The following is a 16930-nucleotide window of genomic DNA, read 5'->3' as shown; positions in this document are numbered from 1 at the left end:
TGCGTATGATGTAAGTACATATGTGTGTTAGTATATATGATAAAAAGAGCATGTATGTTATGGTCAAATCAGGAAAAGTAATTTTTAAAACTTTAAAAAGAAAGGCATATCATTAGTGAAAATTAGCCTATCTTTACATAGCATATCCAGTTCTGTGTTTAAGAAAAAAGAAAATTTAAGAGCTGCATTAAGGGTGAAGTATGAAACAATTTTCAAGTAATTTGAGGCCAAATAATGACAGTTTCTATGTTAATTTAGTTATCATAAATGAACCAATTCCATGTTAACTGGTTCAATACTTTTGAAGCAGAATTTCTGCTCTGGGGTGAATAATCTGAATGCATTGTTTTGTATGTGCGAGTGATGGATGGCCATGCTTAGGACATCTGCACATCCTTAGAAACAAATTTTAAAATGCTGTAAGGTCATCCAGAAACCTTTGTTGTGATATACCATGTTGCTCTTGAGTATTTTAGAGATACCTCAGAAAATAGCTTGGTCAGTTGAAAGAGCATCAAATGAGGTGGCTACATAAAGCCATTGAAGGAAACAACAAACAGTAGTGCCATTAATTTTTAGAAATTGCACACATCCCTCTTGTCTTCACAGTGCTAGGTGGTGTGAGATATCTGTGGTTTGCAGGTAGCAGACTGTGGCTGAGATTGGGATTTATTTGAGGGTAAAACAGAAGAGAACATTGTGGAAAACAGGTTGATGGCTGTGATAAAAGGATGTAGGAGCTGAATAGGATACTGAACAAGGTCTTTGTTTACCGGATTGGTAATTTAGATTTGCTTTTGCATCTTTTTCCATTAGAATCTTAGATTGTGTCTGTCACCAAAAGTGCTTTGTTGGGAGAAGGGAGGGTGGGAAAGCAGATCTTGTTCATGGCGTTCAGCTTTGGACTTGGCTACTATGATCGATAAATTGCCGCAATGCAGCATCTCTGCGACGACGCTTGAAGGCCGCTGAGAAGACCCCGTTGGTGCAAGAGGAGGTTGCGGGCTGGGCGGGCTCTGAGGAGGGGGGTAGTCCACTCCGCAAGCACCCAAGCTTCTTACTGGCTCCTTGGGCAATTCCAGTGATGTCTTAAAAGGGTTGGGTCCGTTTTATCTGTGAGACACCCCGTCTTCCCGTCCACGGTTAGGGTGTTAGAAATCAGGTGAGGCACTTCAGCTAATACTTAGGCTGAAATAGTTAGGACAGACCATCCACAATGGCAGTTAGATTTTATTTTGTATATATGCAGATATTACAGAGAAACAGCCATGTATGGAGAACAATTGACTCCTTTTATTTAGCTACTTCTTCTGCTTGTAGAATATTCCTGAACAGATCATGAGTGCTTCGAATTTTTTAATGTGTATATTTTATTTTGCACTTTTTCACTCTGTGGATTGAACGCAAATGAAACACTGTGAGTATTTGCTATTCAAATTGTTATGGTTTCTTAGCTGTATTGCATACGCATGCATGAATATAAGCAGGTATTGCTGCTTCTCGTGGGAAGGTGGTGTTTGGGAGAAATTTAAAAATTGGAAAGATAGGTGGTTTTAAACATATTGACCTTTTTCTTGTGTGATGCACACAAGCGCTGTCTAATGTATTATTAAAAGAAAATCCTGATGGAAAGCAGATCCCTTTCCAGCTTCACCAAGAAACATGTAATTGCCCTTGTCTAGGAACTATGCGTTGTCTCGTTCTTTCGAAACATGTTTCCTCTATAAATGTAACTTTTCCTTAACAACTGTTCATACATGCAAGTCTAAATTCACCGAATGTGTATATCACACATTCCCTATTTCATTCATGTGGATTTATATTAACCTATATATTAGCCTTAATTTCCAGCAGGTATGAATTGCAGGTAGGGGCATCACATACTGTTAGAACATAAAATTGTTCCACAAATACGGTCTACGTCTCTTGCATTTTGGGGGGGGGGGTGCTTTTGGCAGAAAAGGTGAAGTTCCCTCTTTAAAGGATTTCTTTTCCTTCCTGTGCAATCAAAAGCTGAGAACTTCCTTTGCGGTTCCGTGCCACGCCATGCCCATTGTCATGTTGCTGGAGCTATGAAAGGTCTCTTCCCGCTACCCTCTCCCAGGGGGAGTGCCAGTGGCCTTGGGAGCCGAAGGGCAGCTGAAACACTGGGCTCCTGAAATCAGGGGGACTGTTCTGGCAAGAGGAATAAGGGGCATTACTTTGCCTGCAGGACCTGGTAGGTTTGCCGTCGGAGGGAAGTGGAAACCAGGGGTTCTGGCAGCCCACACTCCATGGATGCCTGTTGCCTGCCTTCTAAAAGGCTTTTGTAAAACCCTTTGCACTGACACCCACTCAGGCTAAACTGCTGCCAGTGCCATTTCTGTTTGTTGTTATATTTATACTTCTCAAGGAGCTGCCTGCTGCGTACGTAGGGTCTGCCAGCTCGTCCCTCCAGTGGTCTAGTGGCCAGCATAGGACTTGCAGGAGTCCGCAGTCCCGCAGGCAGTGCCGCATTGCGGCAGTTGAGGAAGTGGCAACAGGCTGGCACAACGACCATCCCAAAGAGATGGAATATTGTCACGTAGCCACTTACAGCGGATGCAGAAGTCCATTTTTTGTCGCTTTCTCTAGCTCTGAAAACAGACAACTCATTTCTATCTGTGACTTGGAATGGCTTTTCTGTTCCTGGGTGTGTTACCGACAAGTATGAAAAAGATATGTTCATTATGGTAGGGAAGTCTATCAAAATAGAGGCTTTTACTGCAAGGTTATAGCATTAAGGTTGCGGTGTACTCAGGATGGGACAAATTAAAACATGGTTTTAAAGAATGATACTGTTCCTCTCTGATCCAAATTTAATCAGTTTCTTTAGAATTTCTTTTGGTGGAGTCCTGTAAGAAAACCGCAGCACTCAGCTGACTGAATGCTGAAACCTTTTACCATGAAAGCGCCATCATTAAATAAATGCCTTCAGCCTGAACAAATGGCAAAAGTTGTTGCTCCTTTCAAATTATAGAGTTGGACTGTGTTAGTCTGAATTGGTTTATGTTTATAAGACTGCTTTAGCTTCAGAAAGGACTAAACAGAAACAACTGTTCAGGCAGGAACCTGAGAAACCTTTTTATTTTGCTGACGTACTGATGCCTCAAACTTAAGGTTTGTGTGATCTGAGTCTGTTGTGTTGATTCTTTTTCATCCTTTCCATAAATACACTCTGATAGGCTTTCAGACCTCTGTATGCATTGAGAACCCCATCCAGTTTCCATTGATTTTGACAGGAGTAGCACAGAGTCCATAAACTACAGTACCTGGCGTGCATGCAGCTGGGTAACACCAAGAGCCATATTTAGTAAGAGAGATATCAAAAAAACCCCAAAATGTATCTATTTAACAACTGATTTATATTAAAGTTGTATAGTTCTATTATTAATTTATATTAATTCATTGAACAAAAGATTTTCAGATGAATCTACAAAACAAGTTAGGTGAGTTGAAATTGAATATGATTATATTTTGCATCACTGTGGCTCCTGTGAAAATCTGTGCCTCAAGGAATAGATTGTAAGGACTAGATTCACTCCCTGCTGAAATCAGCCACAGGATTTGCACTGACTTCAGTGGACGTTGGTCTGGGTATTATGATAATTGGACTTCTTCCCAGTGGTTCTAGGCAATAATATCAGCCCTGGAAATTGAGTACCATAGAGAAACATCAAAACCACCCTGAGGATGTAAAACATGTATTCAGTGTTTGCAGAAATACCTTCTTTCTCTCAGCCCAAATACTTACAGAAAATTATGGATGTAATTGGGAGTTAGGGCCACAGCGGCCATTCCCAATACAGTGTACTGAAAAATGTGTAGCCTTTGGGTGAAGACTTGAGAAAATTTCTTGATTCAAAAAAAAGTAAAGGCAGTATTTCTTATACCATTTTTGAGTTTAGAAAAATAACTCATTGGAGAATACTTAAAAATAAAGCAGTGGCAGAATAATTTCAGGCTGTGTTCTTTTGTCTTTGCACCAATGCTTTTATAACTAAAATTTCCATTCAGACTGGATTGAATTTGTATTTTCTGACTAAAATTAGAATGCCATGTAAAATATTGAAAAGGTGATTGAAATTTCTCTAAAAAGCTTTTTCAAGTCTCACTGGGCATAGGCATTAGAAAGGATTGGGGGATGCAACTGGTACCTGTATTTTGTATAGCTAATAGAGCTGATTTGATTGTGTGGGAATATAGATATGTCTTTCCGGATATAGAAGGAGGAGATTTCCTTAAGGGGAAGTGGTAAGATGTTTCACGTAAGACCATGTGAATGACATTCTTGACTAAACATCTAACAAAGTCCACAACCTAATGAACTGTGTACCCTCATGCTCTCTATAACCTTTATTGTATTTTATTTTACCTTTTCTTGTCTTAGTTATTTTATTTTATTTTATTTTATTTTATTTTATTTTATTTTATTTTATTCTATTTTCTACTTCATCTTGTTTTAACATATTTTATTTATTTATGTGTCGGTATAATTCAGGCATAATGATGCGCATGTGCACATACAACATAAATGCAGGGCTAAAGATAACACTAGAAAGGTTTCAGCATCAGTTACCAGACATAAGTCACCAGAATCCTTAATTTTGCTCCCTCTTATATACATCTGACAATGCAATCTTTGATTGTACGGGCCTGTACAATTTTTTTCTGGCCTCTTTTACCTGTTTGCACTGATTCCTAGTCCCACTCTCTTTACCCAGATAGTATGCCCAACCATTTTCTTAGCTGTGGGTCCTGTCTGTCCCTCTTCTCTGCTCTTTACTTCAGCTCCTGACTTCACTAGTCCCAGAGACTCCAGCCAAGGCACAGCCAGTCTCAAGGGAGAGTTAATACAGCAGCTACAGGACATAAGTTAATATGCCCTGAAGTTATCACTATAGGCAAATGTGATCACCCTGGTTCTTGCCGGGTGACAAAACAGGCATTTTTAAAAAAGAATTTGTTATTACAATAACCCAGTTTCCCCAAAGCCTGATGTTTTCGAAAGTAATCTCACTCCTTGAAGGGAAAAAAAAAATCTGCCATAGACATCTGGTCTTTATAATAAGCTTAAATAGTTAAAATCTGGCAGTTGTATGCAAATTAAAATCAGCCACAGAATGGGAAGAATCGGGCAATTGTAGCAGTAAACACTGCTGGCAGTTTTGTGCATAATTCCATGCTAAGCTTATTTATTTTATTTTTCAATACATTTCTAAAAAGAACATTTTCTTTCCTCTGTATCCTTGAGACTAGTCATATTTCTGAAGTCAACTTCCCAAGTTAACAATGCTAGAGCCTCTCATGTTGCTGTAATGAGAACATTTGTGAACACATTGGCAAAAGACTAATACTAGAACAGAAACCACAAATTGGCAACTAGTTATTTTTATTTATTTCAGTGGATTTTACATGTCACCTGGAGACTATTTAGATTATTTGCCTGGGCTAACATTGTGTTTAAAAATAGCGCTTGTATAGTGCCAACTCAGAGTTGGGTACAAATATTGAGACAAAACCCCAGCTGTTATTGCTTTTGCTGCTAATTTGAGGTGTCAGATCAGAGCTCTACTGCTGTATGTCAGTGAATAAGGCCCCTTGTGAGATCATTATGTTTTCTAACAGTTGAGAGTAATGGATTAATCAGTGCAGCATCAGTTGCTTTCATTATATGCCCACATGGTAGTTGTGGGCTTTAACTTAAACAGTCTGTGGGGAGATCAAAGGATTGAGTACAAGAGGCACTCAGGACTCACCAAAACTCTGAAGAGATCCAGTTGAGTTTTGGACCTTGCTTAACGAGTGAACCTTGGGTGTCTTGAAGGGCGAGGGTGAGGACTGTGCTCAATGCTGAGGGATAGAGTGCCAAAGCCATTTTGCTTTTTCATCAGTGGCCATGAGAAGCAGTAAATATTTAATTTAATGCAAATTCCTTCTGACCTGTGTGAAAAATAGCTCTTTACAGCTGTTGAAAATATAGCTCCTTTTACCCTACAGTCTCAAAGCTAATTACAAACATTAATTATGGCAGTGTACAAAATTCAAGTCTTGGTTTTATTGCTAAAAATAGATTTAGATTCACTTTTTGGAATTGGTAAAATGCCTACCCCTGCTGTTAGTTACATTAGGTAGTACATAAGGGCTGGAAGGGGTCTGAAGCTGTCATCTATTGTCCCACCCTAGACCTGGACCATCGAGTCCCATGCCATTCCTGCCAGGGATTCGTTTAGTATTTTATTACAGGCTCTTGTAATGGCTGTTTTCTGTATTTTCCCTGTTCTTATTGTAAGAAACATTTTCCCTATATCTAATCAAAATTCCCCTTTTTGGAATTTAAACTTGTTACTACTTTGCTTAACCCTTGTTGAATACAGGGAACAGAGAATTTATCTTCCCTTTGCAATGGCTTTTTATGTAGTTGGAGAGAGGTTTAAGAGTAATAGGAATCTGCTGCTAACATACGGGTCTAAGGTTCTGTCACTGTTAGTGTTAAATTTTGCTGCTAATGAATTCGTGTTTCACCTCTAGTATTTCAGACAGACCCCAAGATCCTCTCTTTTCTTGGTGCATAAATACTGATGGAGATGTCTAATCCTGCATGGATCCAGCAGTTCCAGTCTACACGTACACTGAAAAGATTCTTTCACATATTTTTATTTAACAACACTCCACTCCCTCCCACAATCTCTGGGGTCTTGGAGAAGTTGCCTTTCTGTCAGTGCCAGCGCCGGACTGTTGTGTTCCCTTCTGAGCTCCACTGGCAACTTGGGGTGAGGTGCTCAGTCTTTTTTTTGGATCAGTTCCCCCACTTCTGAACAGAAATAACATTATCAAGAAAACTATTTACATGAGAGGCTTAATTATGGAGATGCCTTGGTTAAGTCTTAATAAATTTTCTGGTCTCATTTACTGGATGTAGAGTTGCACTGGGGATAGGAAGCCTGGAAGCCCTGGCAGTTGTGGGAGAAGCACTAATCGGGGAGTATGACAGTAATTCACTCCTGGGAACGTCACAAGTCTGCAGATGCACCATTTGTAGCTATCCATTGCATGCACATAGATAATAATCTTGCATTAGGCCCAATTACATGGTGTTATGGACACACAACACACGGATTACATACACGGCCAACGAGCATACTGTGATAAAGCAGTGGTGTAATTGAAGGAGACAGAAGGAAATGTTAGACTTGTTAGTGCTACCAGTGCTGCAGTGCCTGGTACGGCTGTTCCCCACCAGCTTTACCATTCGCTTTGCTGCTCCGTTTCAAAGTCTCTCTTTCAAAATACAGGTTTAACAGAGTAGGGTAACTCAGCACCTTGTTCTTTCCACAGTGTGTTGAGAGAATTTTGAGCAGGAAAAGGAAATTAACATCATTGTTGGACTTAGAGTGAAGCGCATAGACACACAGAAGTATGTGCTGCCAAATGAGGACTGTTATTTGCAGGATTTCTGCTACCGATTGTGTACGTTAGAAGCCTGTATAGAATCTCTAGTCCCCAAACATAAAAGGCATCCAAAACCAGAAATATAATAAATGAGCTGGTGCCTTTTCAGATCTCTTTCTCCATTTACCTATCAGTAAATGGGCCTGAATATTTCTTTCTGACTGAAAATTTTGCAAATGCTGCAGTCCCATGATCAGCCAAATGTGACACAAAAGCAGCCTGGCGTGTATCAAAACCTGAATGGCCAGTGCAGCAGACCTCTAGTAACTATGGTAGATGCTTATTAAGGCTTGGGGAAAAGTGTTAATCAAAAATTTAATCTACCATATAATTTCTCAATTTGATTAGCTGTTTGTGCTAATCAGCTGCAGAAATGGAATGTGAAAGAAAATCAGCCTCTGTTACTGTCAAAAAAACAAAGGACATCTTCAGCATATGACATGTTCTCCCCTTCCCCTTTCATTTAATCCATTCAGATTGTAAACAAGAAGCGTCACTGTGGGTATCATACTGATGCACAGCTAGTAATCTATGTACATTATGAAAATGCCTTGTACTTAGAGAAATGGACATTTTCATAGTAGTTTTTTCTTTTTGCCAATGATAAAATAGCTTTTTTTTTAAGCTGGAATATAGCAGGTGGTATTGTCATCAAATAGTGTTATGTCTTTAACAAAAAACCCAACCCTCCTACGTCTTTTCCCGCTTGAAATGTGACTGGAAAATATTAAGACAGTTACTATTTTACAATGTACTTATTGAAGTACAAATTGAAGAAATTAAACAGTTAATATTTCAGATAATTTTGTTATGTTGTATAACTTTTTCTGATGCCATTGGCAGAAGATCCTTTTGGTTCCTATCCAGTATTTAACTGGAACAGAGCAGGTAGATATACTGTAATGAAAGTATTATTATTTCAGCTGAATAAGTCACCAGGCATTCTGGTATTCATTATATGCTCTTAATTATATCATTAATTGAACTTCAAGTAAGAGAAACAAAATCTCCGTGTACTCTGTAATTTATAGAATTGAGAGTGTTTGACTATTGATCTAATGGCCTGGGATTTCTGCTCTCTGAATTAGTCCAAGGAACATGAAAGGATGCTTAGAGTTCCTGAGGTTTTAAAATAAAATACTTGTATTATTAGTAGCATTCAAAATTTAAATCCTTTCCTTTTCTTCCCAAAGTATCTTTCAAAAAATTGTGTGATTTCTTCTAGCATTGGGAGTATAATTTTTTTCTGACTCTCATCTAGTCCTAAACACCGGTATTCCTATTCAAGAGGGTGAAGAAAGGAGTGAAAAATAATGCATAAATATTTTTAAAACCCACACACATGACAGTCAATTCTACAGGTTAATGATTTTCATGTAATTACATTGAGTCTGGAATTAACAACTCTCTGTCGGGGAACTAGATGAATTTGGAGGAAGTCAGAAGAGAACAGAAATGCAACTGCATGTAGTTAAATTTGCACAAAAAGTTTGAGGAAGGAGATAATTGTTTTCAAATCGTGACAGGGTTGCAGAGTGAGCATTTAAAAAAATCTGATTTGTAGGGGTTATAAATCAGCTTTATTCTTCAGAAGGAAGAAAGCAGTTCCATGCGTGCCTCTAACCAGTTTGGGTAACGGGCAAGAGGAGTGAGTTAGTAGAGCAGTTCCTCAGGGGTTGTAAATTGAAGTCAATGAGACTATGACAGTTCATACCGGTGGGGGATGTACCACCTCAAAGATTGCTGATCCCACGTTATGCGTCTTCCAAGTAGTCCTTGGAGGATCCTTAGGACTGCTGCAGTCCCCTTCTGCTTAGCTTGCAAGATCTGACAAGGATCACGGCCCAAGGTGGGAAGTTTGCTGGCATAAATAATATTGTCTATAACCTCAGTTTCCTGATTCAGCGTTTTGGATGTGAATAGTTTACAGGGAGAGGACTTCTTAAATGAGAGGACAGTGCTTTTTCAAGGGACAAAGGTATATTGGGTTCTGGAAGGGGTGGGAGAAATAAGGCTGGGAGAAATAAGATCCCAGCAGAATACATGTTTCCCCATATGATATTGGAGGAGTCAGAAGATTCTGGAAGTTTTCTGTTTCTCACAGCTTCCTGGTGGTTGTGCATCTGTTTCTATGGGTTGGAATCTCAGTTGGATCAAAATGAGGCCTTGGAGCAGCTAGCAGATGACTGGAGCAGAATTTATTTTTTCCTTTCACGTGTTAAGCACACAGTACAGTGGCATTTTTAGCTCTGTCAGGACACATACTTCTAAAAATCATTGCTGGGAAGGCTTCATGTGCATGACAGAAAGCTCTGCAGAGTGCCTCTAGAGCATGCCGCTACCTGAAAACGTCCCTGTTCAAAAGCCAGAGAGTTCCTACTGTGTGGGAGCCACGTGCTCTGCACAGCCAGAGCAGCAGGGTTAAATTCCTGCAGCTACCACCGGGCTGTAATGCAGACAGTTCACTGTCAATTAGTGCCCTTTGCAGTGTTTGGCCTTCTTTGTTCTGAAATAATTGCTGTTATCATAGATGTTTTATTCCTTCATTATGGTTAACATTTAAATATCAATGAAATAGTATGCTAGTAAGTCATCTGTGCAATAGCTATCTGCTAGAGTTATCCAGGAAATCTGTGTTTAAGGAGTACATTAATTCAGCACTGATTTAGGATTCTTAGAAGGAGAGTTATATATTTATTGATGAATTATGGGAAACCTTTGCTTATTAGGGGCAAAACCTGAGACACTCTCATCTGATATTTTGTGAGTAGAAATACTGTGTGATTGGAATAATACTTTGTCTGTTAAACAGAAATATTTTAAGAAACTTAAAAATATTTTTGAATCATCAAATCGGACAGTGGAGGCTGACCTTTCCGCATCCAGATGAAGAATTGCCCTGGGAGACAGGGATGTGTTCTCTACCCTCCGTGCAGAAGGAAGCTTGCTGTCACGTTCTGCTCTGCCTGAACCCAATCTGTGTCCTTTTGAAATCAATAGGAAGTCTCCCTTGAATTCCTGTGGCTTCCATTGACTCCTATAGTGCCACGTGTGATACATTCAGACATCAGCTATGTATGTGATTTACTTTTTGTGAGCTGACCTTCCATGTGGCTTTTATTTATCAGTGTATACCTAAAATCTTCCAATCAAGTGCACAGCTCATTTTTATGTAACAGGCAACTGGGGCAGAGGGTGAATTCTATTTTTTATGTTTACAGAAAAAAAATAACGGTGCAATTAGAAATTACATTTGTGATCCCTGTTTGAACTTTCCAACATGCATGTACAAATGCAAATAGCAAACAAATATAGCTATTGAGGGGTGGGTGTGTTGGTGTATATATGTATGCACCTTTAAAAGAGGTTCTGTACATGCTTGTTTTGACTAACTGTCCACAGAAGACTTTGGTTTGCATCACTGGCTAAATAGGGTAATCAAGCAGTAGCAATTGTATGACAGAGAGGTTCATTTTGCACCATACAAACTGCTGCAGTGGGACATTTGTGTTGTCATCATGACATTAGCAGGAATTCAAAGGTAGAGCTTTTCAGCCCTACGGATGTATGCTGATACTCGCTGTGTTCACTTCCAGCGCTGAAGCCACAGTAAGGCAGTGGCATGTGCAGACTGTGATGCACAGCTGACGAAATGACATGGCTGATGGCTGTAAGAGCTTACTTTCAGGTTTACTTCTGAAGTTGACAGTAATTCCCTCTTCATCTTATCCAGTAAATTTATAATAGACTACATTTGAGTCTTTGCATATTGATAAATTGAAAAACTCGTAATTTTGTATACCCATTGATCCCAATACTTAGCTATGTGTTTCTTGTCCAATTTTTGGCAGCATCAAGTTTTCCAGAGGATCTGGAATGAATACTATATATTATACTATAAGCCAGGGTGCACCAAGGTCTACAGCTCTTATCAGCTGGGTGTGTGAACGAATGTGTGTGACTTGACTGACACGGATCTCTGGCAAGAGATCTCACATGCAGATTCCAGATTTCCAGAACTTTGCTTTTACTGACATAACTCACTCTGCTCACAGATTTGGAAAGGAAGGGTGATTTTGCTCTGTTGGTGCAGTTTGCTGTCATGGGTACGTCAGCCCCCAGGCTGGCTCCAGATCAATAGTGCATCCATCTGGTGCAGCACTATGGAGAAATACCAGCTACAATACTACTAACAAAGTGATCATGTTCTGTCCTGCTGGGATGCAGTGCAGCAGCAACACAAACACACCGCTGCCGGCGTCAGCCTGCTCACACACCTCTTCTGAGTGTGCCTGCACATAGCTGCGTTACCCTGCAACTTCCTGGCTTTGCCCATACGCGTATGTGTCTTCCTGTGTATCAGAAAAACAGTCTTAATAGGGTATAATCTAATTTAGCTTTAATCTGCTGATGTTGTAGATGATTTTGCCAAGGGATGTCTAGGCAGAATTGTAAAAATGTTTTTAAATTGGCAGATGACCGAGAGGACTAGTTAACTTCTCTAAAACTTCAAGAGCTTTGATTAAGTGTCTTATGTAGATGCATAACATTGGAACAACTAAATAGTTCAGGGAAGGGTACTGTGCCTTTAGGCTGCTTCAGCAGGTATTTTCTTCAACACATTACACAAACACACAAAAGCACTGTCTTCTACCCAAGTGATGCTGTGGAGTCCTGTGCCCCATGTACAAAGCAGAGGTCGCTCTGTGCCGTGGTGCTGTGGACACCACACGTTCCACATAGGCAGCTGCAGCCAGCAGCAGGACCGGCCACTCGGACACGGAGTCAGCACCGGCCCCATCAATTCTCATGACAAGCTGGGCTACTGTGTTTGCAGATTTGGTGCACTTGGAGCATGGCAATTATGCCCTGTTGGAGTGCTTTCCATTTCCTGTGCCATCTTGATAAACTTTATAGCTTCTAATTTGCTAGAGAGTCATTGATATAATTAGGAGCTGCATAAATGGGAGCAGCACACTCAGCTGTTGATAATCGAGTCAGTTCATTTTTCATAAGAAGCGCTAAGGGGGTCTCTACCAGCAGCTGAGATCATTTTCTCTTTAAGCTCTGCTTTGATAGAGCAGCAGAAATCCTTACATGCCTGGGTCATGACATGTTTTATTACGGTCTGTTCCACTACCCATATATTTTTTCAAAAGGAAACCATAGAAAGGGTACCCATCCGTCTGTGTGTTTTCAGAAGGGCAATTTGAGCTGTCTGTCCGTATAAGCTGGCTGTGTTAACAAGCCTGTGAGAGTCAACAGTTCTCTTTTTGTGTGAGAGTGAGCGCTTTAAGTGCAAAGCTTTCATATTGCGGCGTGCGGGTTTGATGTTCCTCCACTCACGTTGCACCAGGTTTTCAAGCGAAGTGTCAGCTAACCAAAAATCTGGATCTGTTCCAGTAGTTGATAAAAACTCGTCTCCTGTACTCCTTGGTACTCAGACATGGTGAATAATAACCTCCATCCGTTCTTACGCAGCTATTGGTTGCTTTGCCCTAACAGTATCTTTCATGATGCGTTACAAATTGTCTGAGGTATCGGTCAGTATGTCTTAACTGCTCGCAGCCTGGGAGATTTATTATCAAGAGTTTTAGCAGCTTGTTTCTGTAAATAGTGTGTTGGTGAAGAAATGTAAATAATTGATCAATCTATTATTCTCTTTTCTCTTTTTTTTTTCTCTCCTAACAGTACTCTCAACAATAACAACATCACCCGCATTCCTGTTACCAGTTTCAATCACATGCCAAAGATCAGGACTCTGTGAGTAATATTTTTGAATACAGTAATAATAATAATAACGGTGTTAGCCAACTCTTTGGATATCTGTCGTCTTGTGATAATCTTGTTTCAGTCTCTTCCTGATGTGAACAATTTGCCCTGCTCTCGAGGAAGACGGTCCTGAACATCCTGACCCAGTGAGGGCCGCGGCGGGCAGGGCTGGGCCTTGCAGTGGGGCCTGGCCCACAGGGACCCCCCACGGCAGGGGCAGCCTCGGGCACCTCTGTGGGGCTGGGGACAGCTGAGGCCAGGCCCGGACGTCAGCCCACGGGTGGGGACCAGCTCAGCCGGGGCCCGTGGCCAGGAGGCGTGGGCTGCGGCAGGGCTGGAGACCCGCGCTGCTGCGGCCTCGCTGGGGCAGGGGCTGGGCGGGAGTCCTGGGCCAGGCAGGGCTGGGAGAGCCCGGGGAGCCCCTGGTGAGCCTGGGCAGGGTTGTAAAAGCGGCTGGTGCCCTCAGGACCCTGACAGCGAGTTCACTGGATTTACCCAGGGTTAAGATTAATTTTATCAAGATGTTGAATTTACTCGGAAATGAAACTGGCATTTTTTTTTCCTACATAATGTGGAAAGTGTTCCAAGCTGAAACATCATCAAAATTGTGAAAACTGCTCAGATGGATGAAGTTTTTTAATTTTGTTAATATCCTGTGTTTAAATCCTATCTCTTCCTTTCAAATTCAGAATACTAATTTCTGAAAGAAATATTTTAAAGAACTTGGAAACAAGCTTCTTTTCCAGATACTTTGTGAAACAAAATGTCACTGATTCTGATATATTTTTTATAAAAGCTTCTCTTACGTCAAATCCACTTTTCTGTAGCTGGGCACCATTCCACTGGAAAAGCTCTGATCAGCTTTAGTAGATCAAAATACAAAGACTGTGAAATTAGGCTGTGTGCATTTGTGTAATTTAGCTATAGCCTACCAAAACCATTTTATTTAAATAAATTATTCCTTTAAATTCCTTTACGGAATATACAACTTCGGGAAAAGTCATGTTTAAATGAAGTCTCTCTGTTTTTTCCCTCCAGAATCTCAAACTCAACCAAGATATATTTATTCCTAAAAGCAAAGAAAGGGAAATAGCTAGCCTGAAAATTTTCTGTGACACTGAAAAAATAAAATTCTTCAAGGATGCTACATATGCCTGTGTAAAATAATATTAAATAAGTTAACAGAACTGATGAAAAAGGGCTCTTATCTATGTAAGATAACCTCTGCTTTAAATTTACATTCTTCATTACGTGGTGACATTCATAGATCTTAATGTAAGTAATTAAATGGAAATTCGATGTTTGTCTTCTAGAAGAGAATGGATAAAGAAGATAAAGGTGAAGGTTGAGGTTCCTGGAATTTTGCCTTTTCTCATTCAGTCACAGTGGTCCAGAAATTTGGCCTGGCTTCTTCAGATTAGTCAGTCTTGTCTGTTACCAGACCTCAGTGCCTTCTGCCATTTTCCTTTTAGTTTAATTTCGGAGATGGCTTTGTATGTAGCTCCCTGGAGACTTACACTGACTAATCCCCCTTTGCTGTAATTAAGGGGGAAAAAATAAAAAGAAAAAAAAAAAAGGGAAGGAAGTCATAAATAGGATTTATAAAGGGAAGCTTTTATATTGAATTCTGAGAGCCACATTTTATAGAGCATGAATGCTGACCCGCTCTAAAAGGATTTGCTGGAAATTTAATTTAGGGTCTATGGCTAAAAGGGCACCTTTGCAAACTTGCATTCGTATTCATTCACCTCATGTTCTGTAAAGGTAGTTTCATCAATATCAAGTGGCATGTTTCAGTCTTCAAAGACTGCCAAATAACATGCAGTACTCTTCTTAGCAGTTCAATATAGGGATTAAAAAAAATCCTACATAGACAGGTGGAAATACAGTAAAATGGTTTAGTTTTCTTTATTTCCTTCCATCTGTTCCAACAGAGGCAGAAAAGTCATTAAAATAGCAATTAATATAAGATAAATACAGGAATCAAATAGCATTTCATAATTTCTTCTGCTGATACTTCAGATTAAAAATTCTTCCTCTATCCCCAAGTCGTTTTACCACTTTTCACCATTTATACTTCATTAATTACAATTATTAATAAAGCAAGTTTGCATATCTACATGTTACTCAATATTTTCTGAATATCTTCTGTTTACAATTTAGGCTAATACCGTTTTGATATAAACAAGTTTTGTGTAAATGGATATAATACCCTAACAACTAACATACACCAGAGCACATTTAAAACCGATCAGTTTTTGTTCACCTATGCAAAATATTTATACAAAGATGTTATTTGGGGGGAGATGTTAATATTGTCTCTAGTTTCCTGAGAAACTAGAAACTCTCTAGTTTCACTTGAGAACCTGTTTCTCCTGCATTAATATATAACATATAATATATAATGAACAGTTTGCACAAAAGGAGAAAACTGTCAGAGGCATAATGTCTGAATAAGATCTACTATTTAATCTCTTGCTTGTTGATGCAAATTCAGTCCAAATGGATCATGAATGACGTTCATTGCAGTTCGGTGACTCTCCTGTTTTCTTAAAACATTATCATCAGTTTGTACACCTTCTCAAATAGCTTCACATTTAGATGTGCTTTTTTTTTCAGAAGCTTTTGTAGGGAATTCCTGGTCTGAATGTTATTTAAACAGGGACAAGCCCTTTTTCCCACCCAGCTGAGGCCCAGTGTGTGGAGAGTGTTTTCCCTATGTGTCTCTTTTACACACTAGTGAGATCCATTAGGGGTTGCTTATGCCACAGCTGTGTCTGCTGTGATAGTTCTGTGGATAAATAGCTTTTTCTTCATGGCTCTCAAAACAATCTGTTCATTTAAGAAGAACAGAGAAGGAAAAATAAAGAGCATATTCAACTTGAACATGACCTCTCAGGGGGAAAAAGAAGACAAGCGCTAGTAAAATTTGAAGCACTTGAAGAATTCTTTAAAAAAAATCAGATCTTCTGTGCTAAACTTTTTTATTTAACTGTCTTTTCTGTTGCTAAGTGTCATGGATCCTTTAGCCTTGATTGGAAGTGACAGGAATGAGTTTTTATTGATCCTCTTTCCATTGCTTGAGACAGCTTTATTTATGTTAAAGCATGTCCACCATACCCATTTGCTTAATGGTAAGTGTCCTGTTGTCTCGGCATGTGTGAGTGGCTGCTGAGATATGGAATTGCATAATTTCTTTTCATTTTTTTTATTAAAGGGTAAACTGAAAATGTGCCAAAGCACTTCAGTGCTTTTCATGTTCACAGGGAATTGGTGTATTATGCTTTTGAAGTACTGTGAAAAGTCTTTTTGTGGCTGTATTCATTAATGTGATTATCAAAAATATATTCTAATAGTCTGCTTTGTTAAGCTCGATAGGCTCTCTACATGGTGTCCTCTCAAAAGCAAACTGTAGATTATCTGCGCAAAAAACTTGAGCAAATGACAAGGTAGGGCTGTGCTGAGGCAGGCAAGCTGGCAAAGAGGTGACAGTTTGCACTACTAAAATGGGAGAACCCAAAAACCAGCTATACGAATTCAGTGAGGAAAAAAAACTACTCCCAGAACTGAAAAGCTGCCCCTTTTTGTGAAATCGTGGTTTTATTACTCTTGCCTGTTTACATCCATACAGGGGATGCAGGGAATGGCATGGGATGAACTCTGTTTCAGTTCCTGAAGAAAGATGATT

General features: G+C 39.7%; 1 protein-coding gene across 2 annotated transcripts in view; it reads left to right on the top strand.

The window, feature by feature from the left end:
* Positions 1-16930, top strand: part of SLIT3 (slit guidance ligand 3) — a 528498-nt gene that overhangs the window by 307806 nt on the left and 203762 nt on the right. For both annotated transcript variants that reach the window (XM_074838539.1, XM_074838540.1), the window contains exon 7: positions 13162-13233. In XM_074838539.1, coding sequence (XP_074694640.1) covers positions 13162-13233 — 72 coding nt within the window. The remainder of the gene's footprint in view (positions 1-13161; positions 13234-16930) is intronic.

The sequence above is a fragment of the Strix aluco genome, chromosome 13 (genome assembly GCF_031877795.1).
Source record: "Strix aluco isolate bStrAlu1 chromosome 13, bStrAlu1.hap1, whole genome shotgun sequence".
Classification (NCBI taxonomy): domain Eukaryota; kingdom Metazoa; phylum Chordata; class Aves; order Strigiformes; family Strigidae; genus Strix; species Strix aluco.
The sequence above is the reverse complement of the archived record's forward strand: the minus strand, read 5'-3'. Positions and strand labels throughout refer to the sequence as shown.